General features: G+C 47.5%; 4 protein-coding genes across 4 annotated transcripts, besides 2 other annotated features; all 4 read right to left on the bottom strand.

Annotated features, from left to right (window-relative positions):
* Positions 1-1,285: 1,285 nt before the first annotated feature.
* Positions 1,286-1,312: a microsatellite.
* A 101-nt stretch (positions 1,313-1,413) lies between these two features.
* Tb10.70.4100 (protein kinase, putative) lies at positions 1,414-4,089 on the bottom strand (the record flags this gene model as incomplete). The annotated part of the gene is made up of 1 exon (XM_817492.1): positions 1,414-4,089. The coding sequence occupies one exon, from the start codon at positions 4,087-4,089 to the stop codon at positions 1,414-1,416; it is 2,676 nt and encodes an 891-aa protein (XP_822585.1).
* A 608-nt stretch (positions 4,090-4,697) lies between these two features.
* Positions 4,698-5,747, bottom strand: Tb10.70.4110 (hypothetical protein, conserved; the record flags this gene model as incomplete). Its single annotated transcript, XM_817491.1, has 1 exon — positions 4,698-5,747. The coding sequence occupies one exon, from the start codon at positions 5,745-5,747 to the stop codon at positions 4,698-4,700; it is 1,050 nt and encodes a 349-aa protein (XP_822584.1).
* Positions 5,748-6,097: 350 nt separating this feature from the next.
* Positions 6,098-7,768, bottom strand: Tb10.70.4120 (hypothetical protein, conserved; the record flags this gene model as incomplete). The annotated part of the gene is made up of 1 exon (XM_817490.1): positions 6,098-7,768. The coding sequence occupies one exon, from the start codon at positions 7,766-7,768 to the stop codon at positions 6,098-6,100; it is 1,671 nt and encodes a 556-aa protein (XP_822583.1).
* Positions 7,769-8,041: 273 nt separating this feature from the next.
* Positions 8,042-8,080: a microsatellite.
* Positions 8,081-8,578: 498 nt separating this feature from the next.
* On the bottom strand, positions 8,579-11,419 carry Tb10.70.4130 (hypothetical protein, conserved; the record flags this gene model as incomplete). The annotated part of the gene is made up of 1 exon (XM_817489.1): positions 8,579-11,419. One exon carries the CDS (start codon positions 11,417-11,419, stop codon positions 8,579-8,581), a length of 2,841 nt encoding a protein of 946 aa, XP_822582.1.
* Between the last annotated feature and the right edge of the window lie 400 nt (positions 11,420-11,819).

Raw genomic sequence — 11,819 nt, 5'->3', positions numbered from 1 at the left:
GAGCTTCCAGTTGCTTTTTTTTCTTTTATTTTTTCTTTTCATTAAACATATATGCAAGGAGGTAAGGCAAATGCTACCTATCCACCAAAGCAATAAACATAATGAATCAAAACTGAAAGAAATCAAACCAAGTAGATGAATAAATATAGTAACGTTTATGATAAAAATAATAACAATAATAGTTGGCTCGATGTCTCAGTGGATGTCGCGAGTGGTAAGGCTATTTGAAAAGAAAAATAAAAAAATGGTCTGGAAGATTATTGTGACCAACTGCACGAGTTATGCGTGAAATAGTTAATAGTATTATATCATACTTATAATTACATATATGTACTACGGTTGCATGAGTATGCGCATATGGTAGTCCTACCTCCACTGATTCATTGTTATGACATATCGGAGATGAAGTAGGAAGAATATTTTAAAAAAAAACAATAAGCAAAATATATAAACAAAAAAGTAAATAAGTTTTACGAGTATAAACACGATAGAAGGATGCCTACCACGGTGCTGTACTCGATACCACGAGCGAACAATACTTACGCATTTTCTCTCCCCACACCCCTCCTCCATACATTCATAGGTAACAAATTTATTAGCATACATTTCCTCACTTCTTCCTTCAAATCAATAGAGCAAACACATGCGCAAATTTAAAAAAAAAGGAAACTAAATAAGCATCTTCCCTAGTTGTGGATTCTTGGTATATGGTGCTCTAAAGTTGTATTATTTTAAGTAATTCTTTATTTCCCCCTCTCTTTCTACCCTAACGCCACAAGAGTTTACAAAAACTTAGTTCCGTTATTACAACCTACTCATGTGACTATTTCCCCCCTCATCTACACAGTTCCCTCAGCATGTACATTAACTAACAACAAACCATTTTGCTCCCACTTAAAAGTGAGGCACAGCCACTTTACAGTCTTTTCTTTTTCTCTTTGCAAAATGCACCTCGGTGGCGATGCACCCACTAAAAGTAGGAAACATAAAGTATTTGTGGGAAAAAAGAAAAAAAAGGGCGCAAGCAACGAAGCATGCACAAGTGAAGATCAGCAGCTACCCCTCATTTTACAACCAACACACCGTAACGTATCAACGTTTAGCCGCTTCGTATCTGCAACAATTCCTGCAAAATAAATTCCGATCCCTTTCACTCTCACATGGCTCACATAACAGATGGAAGAAAAAGACGTACCAAAACTGCACCACCAGCATAAAACTGCTAAATCAAACACAAAGATGAGAAGGGGATGCTAAGAAAACAGAACCTCGTAGACACAAACGGATATATATATATATATATATATATATAATCATAATATTTGAGAAAGTAAAATAATAGATAAAACAAACGAAAAAGGAAGTTTGTCTTTCTGCATGTTATTCAATGAGTTGAACTACCTATCAACCACCTCACATGATAATGCAGCAGAAGTTAGGGCGACCGTCACTTGGCATGTCAGTTAAGACACGATCCAAAGTTTCTGGTTGATCATCGTCTTTAAAAGTGGCCAAACCATGCGACGTGTCCTCCCTGGAGCGTGTTGTCAGCTGACTTGTCGAAAGCTTTATGCCGTTTTGGTCTTCTTTCGACCCGCTCCGCTCCCGTGTATTGACGCTTCCGGTGTAGCCGCACTCCATCATCACGGTATGAAGATAATCCTCCATCATCTTCACAGCAGAGGGATTTGCCCTTAGAGACGATACATCATAGTTTGGCACCTTCAACTTCCTCAAGTAGTGATGAAACTCATCCGTGGGGAGGAAAAGTGAAGGGTTTACAGTCCCCACTAAACGGTAAATTGAACTTGGTAATCTCAGCAGCGGGTCCGTCACATCCGCCTCCATGCCACAACCATCGGCCGCACGCTTTTGAGCTGAAACGCATATCTCCTCTGGTATCTGCAAACCCAAAACATGGGAACATTCCGCTGCAAACTGTAAATGTCGTTCCCGATCCCACTTAATGAGCTGCTGGTAATACGGCGACTCCAACATCACCTTCATCACATCCCCTTGTGTCATATCAGTTGGAAAGGCATCATGCACATCATCTACCGGAGGGGCTTGCAGCGATGGGTGTCGAACAGCCTCCTCAGCAGTTAATCGCGTAGCGGGATTGACGTCCAACAAACCCGCCGCCAAGTGTAAAAGAGATGTGTGTGGAAAAGCGGTTGGGCGACGCAACCCACCCGTGGCCCTAAAAGAAATATTCTCTGACTCTGTAAGACGGGATATCAGTTCATCCTCGGTTTCCGCAGGTATATTAATATGAGAAAGGCTAACAGGCGTGTTCCGCTCCGCAATTATACGATATAATTGATATACGTTCTGGCAGTTCGCTCCGTCCTCCCACAGGGTGTTCCCCGTCAACAGATAGTAAAGGATGGCGCCGCACCCCCACATGTCGTTCTTGAGGGCATCCACCACTGCAACCCTACCGTTCGTCTCATTCCCCGCATCATAAAAATATCTACAGATCTCTGGAGACAAGTACATTGGAGTTCCATGACCAGTGTAGTTCACAGACACGCTCGCCAAATCGCCTATCTTTACCAAGCCATCGGCAAACAGAAGTATGTTTTGCGGTTTCAGGTCATTGTGAGCTACGCCCTGACGGTGTAAATATGCAACTCCGCGAAGCAGTTGGTTCATAATGCTCCTCACCACCTCCGCCGCAAAAAGTGAGGTAACTTTCCTATATGGGGACATTTTTTGCAAACTCGCAGCGCCTGTGCAGAGGCTGACATCATTTTGGGGCAACTTTCCTGCTGGTTTCCCCAGAGAGGGCATCAATTCAAATCTGCCATCAACTCCATCCTTTGAAGATGGAATCATATTTCGTTTGCCTCTCACTGAATCACAAGAAGCACAACGGTTCTGGCATTTGGCGAGTTGCACCAGTTGTTCCAAGTTACAAATAGCCGCAGGTAGCACGATGTACTGCTTCCCCTCATGCGAGAAGACGTCAATACTGCGGACAATATTTGTGGAGTAGAAGCACTGCAAATTTCGTTTCTCAGCCTCACGCAAACGCTGCAGCTCGTCCTGCTGACGCCTCGTTGCAGACGCCAGTGAAGACAGTTGTGAACAATCAGAGCTGCCTGCCCCTTCGCTAAGTTTAGAATCGGATTGTTTATAGCACTTGATGGCTACACGTTGAAACCGAAACGGATCAACATTGTTTGATGATATGTTAATCGCGTCTCGAACAGTGCTTAATGTACCCTCACCACAGATGGGCCCAAGGATATAATCCGTCACCCTCTTGATCCGTTTCCTTGAATGCTTTTGCATAATCGTTTCCAGTAGCTGTCGCTGCTGTTCATGTGCTAATGAACGGTGCGTTTCGCTAGAGGGCACAGCGATCGAATCAATAGGCGCATCAAAACACTGCCGCAGTTTTATTTGATTTGGAGAAAGCGTCTCCCACTCACTCAACCCCAGACTAACGCTCACGTAGTGTGTTGAGCAGCTGCCACACACATCGCACGATTCTTCATTTGTTTCTCTCTGGCTAGCAGTCCCGTTTGTTACTAAGCTGTCGTTCCCTCTGCAGGAACTCGCTGGCGAATGAGAATGTCTTGAACCATCGCGAAGTGCGGTTCCACAGTTGGGAAGAGGTGTTCCTTCGGAGCGCTCAGACCTGTTACGTACAGGTTTGTCAGTTTTATCTGTTTCCTGCGTCTGGGGTAACCTGTCGCCTGCGGCGTAACGTCCTCCTTTCATTGACGTGGAGTTAGTCGGAAGCATCCGTGGGCCGAGTTCAACAGTGGGAAACAGGTCTGAAGACGTAACCGTCGAGCAAAAAACATCACCTCTATCCTTCCCCTTCTGCTGTGCGTTTTGACTTGCAGGCCCTCGTTGGCTGTAGTGGCAAGGCACAGGCGAATCTGATGTTGTCGCAAAGTCACTACTTTCCTGCTGTATCGCTGGGGAGTCACGGCGACGATTTGGAGAGGTGCGACCAGCGTTTTGAAAACATTCAGATTTTAATTTTGTCGCCTCTGGCCTATGCTCCTCGGAAGCATCCGAATACTGATAATGTTGTCTCGAATTCCCCCAGCTTTCACTGTCCTGTGAGGACATTTGGTCGTAACGCTAACGGTGCTCCAATAATAAAAAAAATTAAATGTATCCTTACAAGCTGACACAATGATGATGATAACACTCGGTCAGCACTCTTCACTCTTCCCCCTCCCCTCTGGCAGAGCAGTCTCCTAAACGAGTATTTCCTCACGGTTTCCAGTTTACGCAGTACGCTTCTACAAATACGCTCAGCACAAATAGGACAACGATACGTGCAAATATATGTATTCTTTTTATTTTTTGACCACTTGTGATCTTACGCGAGGAGTGACTGAGTATACGCTTACTTTCCTTTACACAAATGTCAGAGCAAGAAAGGTGAAGGGTTAGGATTTGTGGGCACCACATGGGAAAAATTCAAGGCAAAACTTCGAACGCCACCAATCACTTACCCGTGAACTCAAGAGGGTTACAAACACAAACATGTGCATTTCCCCGCAGAGATTCAGCCATTGGGGAACAACAACAAGGCGAGTAACGGACCCGCCGCTTTCCCTCTCAGTGTTTATGGATTCTGCTTCCAGATAAGGAGGTTTGGCAAGACGTCGCGTACAAATAACCAAATCATGGCACAACAGAAGGACCGTCAACAACGACTGGGGTTCTCGTCACAACATGATTATCCTGTTACACTCTCGTGCAAGCTCCTTCATCGAAACGCGGCCGCGGAGTTTAACAAACTCTGCGATTTGCTTATAGTGCTCCTCGGAAAGCATAACAAACTTTCCACGGTCATCAAAAACACCGCTGATAACACCGTCCTCCAAAAGCTTTTCTATCACCTGAACAGTGACTTCCACTGACAACCCATGCGTTCGTGCGACGTCGTTGAGAATCAGTATATTTCCACGGCTGCTTGACTCGGTACCCCTTGTTATTGTCTCGTCACCGACCTTCTCACCCTCACCAAAGTTTTCTGCATCAATCACCCGCTGCTGTTGGCGCTCACCGCCGTTACCCGCCATGGTGATTAAGTACTTGACAAGATTGTCATGCTTCTTTCGCTCCTCGTCTCCAATTTCACCGCGCTCTACCACCCCAATGCCTTCAACCCACTTTGCATACTCCTCATCTTCTTGACGCTTTTTTTCCTCGCGCAACTCCTGCAGTGCTGCTTCTTCGGCAATCTCTCGCTCCCTCTCTTCACGCTCGCGGTCTTTCTGTTGCCGCTGCTCCTCCTCCTGCTTCACTCGCCGATTCTCTAGCAGTGCTTCCTGCGCCTGCTGCCGCTCCTGTCGTTCTCTCTCTTTTTCTTGTTTCTTTCTTTGTAATCGAGATAATTTCGTCTGAGAACCATTTTTATCTTCCTCACCGTCCCCGTCTGCCTCAGCAGCATTCCCTGCACCGCGCCTCGTGCGGCGGTGCCGCAATGGTCCGGCGCTGCCACTGGTTCCACCGCGCAGCTTACGCCTCTCTTCACGTTTGTGGCCTACTTCACAGTCATCATTATCATCGTCGTCGCTACCCTCATCAGAACTTTCATTACTCCAATAATCTCCGTCATTGTATTGACTCCGTCGCGTTTCTGAACGCCTCGCCGCAACTCGAGATGGGGTTGCATCGCTAAATGTCGGGAACTGTTGACTCCTCCGCAGTTGCAGTGCAACGAACGCAGTAAGAAGGAGCAGAAATCCGACTACGAACACTATAAGAAGCATACACACAACTTAACCTGAACACAAACGATTTTTCACACACGCACCAACGTGCATTGAGATGGAGGTAACGAATAGTTTTCTTTTTTTAATGCAGCATAAAAGAGGCGGGAACGCCAGTAAGTGGCATGAACACCATATATTAGAAGGGAGAAAGGGTACTAAGAGAGCTGGCGTTATCAGTGTCTGCAGAACCGAAACTCCAATGACGTATCGCTGAAACTTTAATACGGGGGGAATGGTATGATACAACCGCACACAATGTGCGAATTGGATATGAAGTGAGCGCGAACGAGGCAGGGGAGTGGAGGATAGCGCTACCATTACTCCCATTTCCCCTTCTACTTCGACATTCAAGTACCTTTCGTGCTATTGTCGTATGAGAGTGCATTCCACTCCTTGTTCTTCTGCCACGAAGCCGTTGGAGCAGCTGTTGGATTTTCACGTGCGTGGGGACGCTGAAATGTGCGCCGCAGGCTCCCGGCCGCGTAAAATGGTTTTTGCTTCAATGCCTTCCGTACCTGATCACGCCTTGTGTACGTCCACAGTGAGGGCTGAAGGAGGAGAGCAGCAGGAATATGAACCTCGGGTAGATATTCAAACCGCTGTGCATCTAATGACCGTAACAATGCACTGGCCAGCGCAGCACAGGGTATTACCGTCGCCGCGTTAGGATAGTTGACTGACATCAGAACATCCGTTAAACCACAATAGTGCATCTCCGCATGCGTCTCGAGGTGATCCAATGAGACACTAGACCGCTGGGCTATTCGTGCAGCGACGTTTAGCACGCCACCGTTAAAACTTGACCCACATATGACCCCACCAGTGTTTGACTTATCAAGAACCCACTGAGGCAATGTGTGGTGCATTGCCTCCTCCAACAGACAGCGCAACCTCCTAAACTCCTCACGAAGAACAGGGTTGGGGCTTCGTTGGTTGGCGCCTTCATCCGTAGTTTGCGACCGACGTTGCACCGTCGTAACCAATAGTCGGTGTGCCATCGCTAAATCGACCGGCAACGCATGTACAAGTAATCCAGTGGGTGACCCAACTCCTTGGTGCGTAACGGCATCCTTGCTATTATTGTTGATACCTTTAGTGTTAGCCGCCGTCTCGTCGTCGGTTACTTCTTCGGGTTCAGCTGTATCTGCGCCTAGCACACATATTCCTTTATGACAATCCTCCGCAAGAATGAGCAAGCGTTGCGGAGCAACACACTTGCTCACAGCGGCGTGCGCAAGGAAGGCCAACTGCTCCATCTGCTGAGCTGCCGGTACATTGGGCACACGATCACCATCAGTAACAGTACGCACCTCTCGCTGTGAATCTAATTTCGCTTGCCTTTCCTTCCGACGACGATTAGTATGATGCAAGAAAGACTGAACAGAACCGCTTTCACTGCCGCCAGTAACAGCAGTGGTGCAGGCATTAGAACAGCGCCTACCCCGCCGCACGTCAACCTCCATTGATTCCTGGCTCGCATTAGCTGATAACCCAACTGAACCACAGAACGGCATACTTACATTAAACGTTTTCCCCAGAACACGCACATCCACCTTAAACTCACGCGTTAGGTCCTCAGCTAACGCCAGTGCATCAGCGGCTTCGCACAGCGGCCACGACATAACAGCGGCACGTTCGCTAAGACCATCATAATTATCACGACGGAGTGCACCGTGAAACACACGCATTTTATTGCGTATGTCCGCTCGAGTTGCTTCGGAAAGAACGAACGATGATGAGTCGCCCAACCCTGCGGCTACAGATTCCAGGTGTAACGGTAGCTGCGTCTGATACATGAAATTGCGCACGGCGTTGGCTGCGGCGTCAACGCGAGCAACCACCATGGTAATCATTCCACCAGTACCAATGTCAATAGCGGCGCGAACGGGAAAAGGGTTGATATGCATATTTTGAAAAACACCAAAGCAGCTCTCATCCGCGTTCACGGATTTCCCCCTTACATGATTCGAGGCATCAGCAGCAAATATAGCACCGATGCCTTTTGCACACCCTCGCATCGCATTCTATATAAACGTCATATTGGGATAGAAAGACGAAATAATAATAAATCACATGCACAGGGTATGCAAAAATATTTGAGTCCGCCATTTGACTTACGTCGTCCAATAATAATTATTTTTTTCCTTTCGGTGTTGTAGTAAAAATTTGGTGAAGAGGAAGGGGGGGAATACAAAAGGCAGAATGGCCGCCTACGCCAGAAAAAAGTTCAAAAGGAACCGCACAACACACGTCCACAATACACTCACAGTAAATACAAGTATATGCTTCCCATACATAATATATATATATATATGTATATATATTATATAATTCTGTATACGACGACACCCTTCTCAACGACTGCTAACAAAACAACACCTCTCACCTTTCTCCCCCCTCCCTGTAATATACATACCAATTTGGTTTCAGCGACAAGTGGACGAACGGGTGCGCCTCATGTTCCGCAGGCTCCCTCCCACCATTCGTCAGGTCCAACGAAGATAACAAGGAAGGAGACACAACAAAAAAAACAACAAAAAAATTGCATACATTGAAAGCTGAATAGTCTACTACTGTTGGACATTAAAATGGGAGAGAATAATCATCGCACGACATTTTCGTTGCTTGGGTCTCATCCACTCCGCTGACTTCCTCGCCTCCTCTGTATATGCCCTCAGTCACTCATACAATAATTACACTAGGGAGCCCCGCCAGTCTCACATTTCCACGCCTATTTTTCACACATAAGACGCAGGAACAACACCACAGCATTCACAAACTCTCTACACACATCCTTTACCCGACGATGTGAAACAAGCAGAGCAAAGTCACCGAGTTAGCGCAAAACCACCCCCCAAGAAAATGCGCTGACCTGGTGGGACTTGAAGAGGAAAACTTGGCGCTGGTGCACCAGTCGATAGTACCTGAACGATTTGTTCCTCCTGTTTAATTTGCTCGCGGCGCTTTTGCGCCCGCGTGCGCCATAGCGGTTGCCGACGACTGGAAATTGATCCTTGTTGCTGGAGCTGCCGGCGCTCCGAAGCGTTTTCGATTGCGGCGAGTGCAGTCCTAGCGACCGCTGAAGACCCACCCCACATGGCGCGGAAAGCACCTTGCTCACGGCGGAGCAGGTCATTCTTATGCTTCGCATTATAATACCGCCGCTTTACCTCACATAACTCTACTGTCAGTTGCTTCACTTCCTCAGCCACTACGTCCACGTGCTGTTCAACCTCCTGAAGTTCGGTGTCAAGACCCCGTATTTGTTCGCGACGACATTGCAAGTTTTCGTCATATAAGCTCAACTCCCCCGCTACCTCCGGGCCTTGAAGTTCGGCAAGCTTTTTCCTAACAGTCTCATATTCTGCATTGCGAGCAGCCAATTGTTTTGTCTTTTCCACGAGCAAATCTTGTTTCTTAAGTATCTGTCGTTCTAGAGTGTGAACTTTGTAAATGCCGTCGAGAATCTCGGGGGCATTGCCTTCAAGTCGCCGCCATCGGTGCACATTTACAGGACGTTGAAGCTCGTCAGCGAGGGCACGAGAGCGACGCTTTTCAGTAAAGAGGTCACGCTCGATTTTTTGTTTTCGCCGTCTCAGTTTTTCCGCGTGAAGCATGCGGGCAAGGGCAACTCGACAACGCAGTCGCAGCTCTTCAAGTTCACTTCGCTTCCCCATCACAGCCCGCACACGCTTGTTGTAGTCCTCCGCACCTTTTTCAATACTACACTCCTGCAAACGTATTTTGCTGTGGAGGAGGCGCAGCTCTTCGTTACGACGAACCAACTGGGTAGCAAGTACATTCCGTTCGTTAACAAGTGCAGCAAATTTAGATTGGTACTTACTCTTCTCTGCGTCACACTCGGCTATTAAGTGACTGAGTTGCTTTACCTCTCCCTTTAGCGTCTCGTAGCGGTTGGTAGCGCTCGTACCGTCTTCCTTCAGGTGGCTTGCGCGCTCCTCAGCATTGGCGATGTCACGCTGAAGTTGCTTGCGTACCATATGAATGCGGCAAAGTGCGCCCTCCTTGCCTATAATTTGCATCTTCAACAACTGAATCTCCTCCCCATTGTGATTATACCGCTGCTTCAACCCAGAACACTCAAGTTCACTTTCCTTCAACCGCTTTTCCGTTCGTGCGCGGTCTGCGGAGACTCGGTCAAGCAAATCCTGTTGCGCTTTAAGACGCTTTTCATTGTCCTCCAACTGCTGCTGCAGTAACTTAGCCTGTCCTTGTTGCTTACGTGTTTGCTCAAGCACCCGATGATACTGCAAAGCCTCTCGCTGTCCATTGTCAAGGATTTTCGCCTGATTTTGTTCCAGTTCAAATATTTTCTTTCGCATTGTTTCGTTATCCCGAAGAAGTTTTTCTAGTTGTTGGGTTAAGTTACGTCGCTTACCCTCTTCCAGCATCCGCTGGCCCTCCATCATAGCCTTCTCACTATCAACGCGCGAATTTTCAGTGAGGAGTTTTGTTTTTATGGGCATGGCTCCCTTCAATCGGACCTCTTCATCATGCAACGCTTTGACGTGGTCGTCTAATGTACGCAGAAGCTCTTCAATAGCGGTGTGCATTTTCTCCGTTTGTTCCATCAGCGAAGCCCTCGTCTGCATCTGCTTGTCTATTTCGGTCTGCTGGACCCCGGCTCCTTTACGAGCCTTTCGTAAGGATAAGGCAAGTCGCTCCACCTCTGCATGCCGGCCCTTTAGCGTCATTCTCATCTTTGGTATCTCCTGCTTCATTTCTGCATTGTGCGCCTCAACAGCGGCAAGTTTGTCAGCCTCTTTCTTAAATCGGTCCTGTTGTTCTTCCAATTGCTTAGCTAATTGCCCCACAGAATCCCGTTCTGAAAGCGCAAGTGCTTTCAGCTTTTCCTCCTCTTTTGCTAACTCGGCCACCGATTGACGGACGCTTGCTATCTCTTTCAAATGTTCATCCGCTTCTACACGGTACTCCCGCACCTGCTGCTCCAGACTCTCGCGATCCCGTTTGGTATCGGAGAGGTTACGTAGACAGCCTTCATAGTTCTTGAGCGTGTTCTCAAGGCTATGCCGCACACATTCACTATCCTCTCGCAGTTTGTGCATCTTCCTCTGAGCAAATAGCCGTTCATCCACGAGCCGCTCCGCCTTAGCTTGTGCCATTAGACGCTCGTTTTCAAACTCTTTCTTCGCCTTAATAAGATCGCGGAGAAAGTTTTCCTGTCCCAATGTACTGCTTGTGTTTTTATCCACTAACCCATTAAGACGCACCACCTGCTGGCGCAACTCCTGTATTTGTTCCCGCGTTTCCTTTTCACGAGCATGCGCGCTGTCAGCAAGTGACCAGGCCTTTTCTATTTCCCTCCTCAGGGCCTCAATCACGTCCTCATCTTGCCGAGCGAGTTTCAGCGCACTTTCAACGTTCGCCGCATGTGTAATCAAGTCATGATCTAATTCCTTTATCTTTGCCATCAAGCGCTTCTCCCCATCGTGACTTTTACGGAGGAGGCGGTGGATCTTCTCATATTCCTCACGCAGTGGTCGCAAATGTGGCTCCATCGCTAGTTCCTTTTGCAACTCCATGTAGTGGTGCTCAATTGCATCGATGGAGACATGGCCGACATGCTCTAATTCTACAGTGAGATACGAGGGGTTTTCTTTTGATTCGCCCTCGTTCTCGGTACTCATGGCGTGGTGTGAGGTGGCAAATTAGACAAAGCAGTAGAAATGGCCGTGCGCCAATTCCAGGTATCCACTAGAGGGAACTAATATGACACTTAGTTAACAACGTTTCCCGCCGCCACCGGTATGAGTGGCGCTACTACAATATGTTTTTGGTCACTACCCACTAGGTGGAAGATGAAGGTAAAAGAACAACAAAAAAGAAAGTAGAGAATATAAGGGGAAGAGATGGGGGTGTGGAATATACGAGACGGAGAAAGAACAAAAGTTTAACTGGTGCCGCATTAGGTAACAATTTAATTGAGGGCGGAGGGGGTGTCACGCAACTGCGTGACACAAATAATCGAGGGTCACAAAAGGGGTTACTGAGTGAACACCCACTGGGTGCACAACAGCGGTCCTCACA

Source organism: Trypanosoma brucei, chromosome 10 (assembly GCF_000002445.2).
Source record: "Trypanosoma brucei brucei TREU927 chromosome 10, whole genome shotgun sequence".
In the NCBI taxonomy this organism is placed as follows: domain Eukaryota; phylum Euglenozoa; class Kinetoplastea; order Trypanosomatida; family Trypanosomatidae; genus Trypanosoma; species Trypanosoma brucei.
Note: the sequence above shows the minus strand (reverse complement) of the source record. Positions and strands in the feature narration are given on the sequence as shown.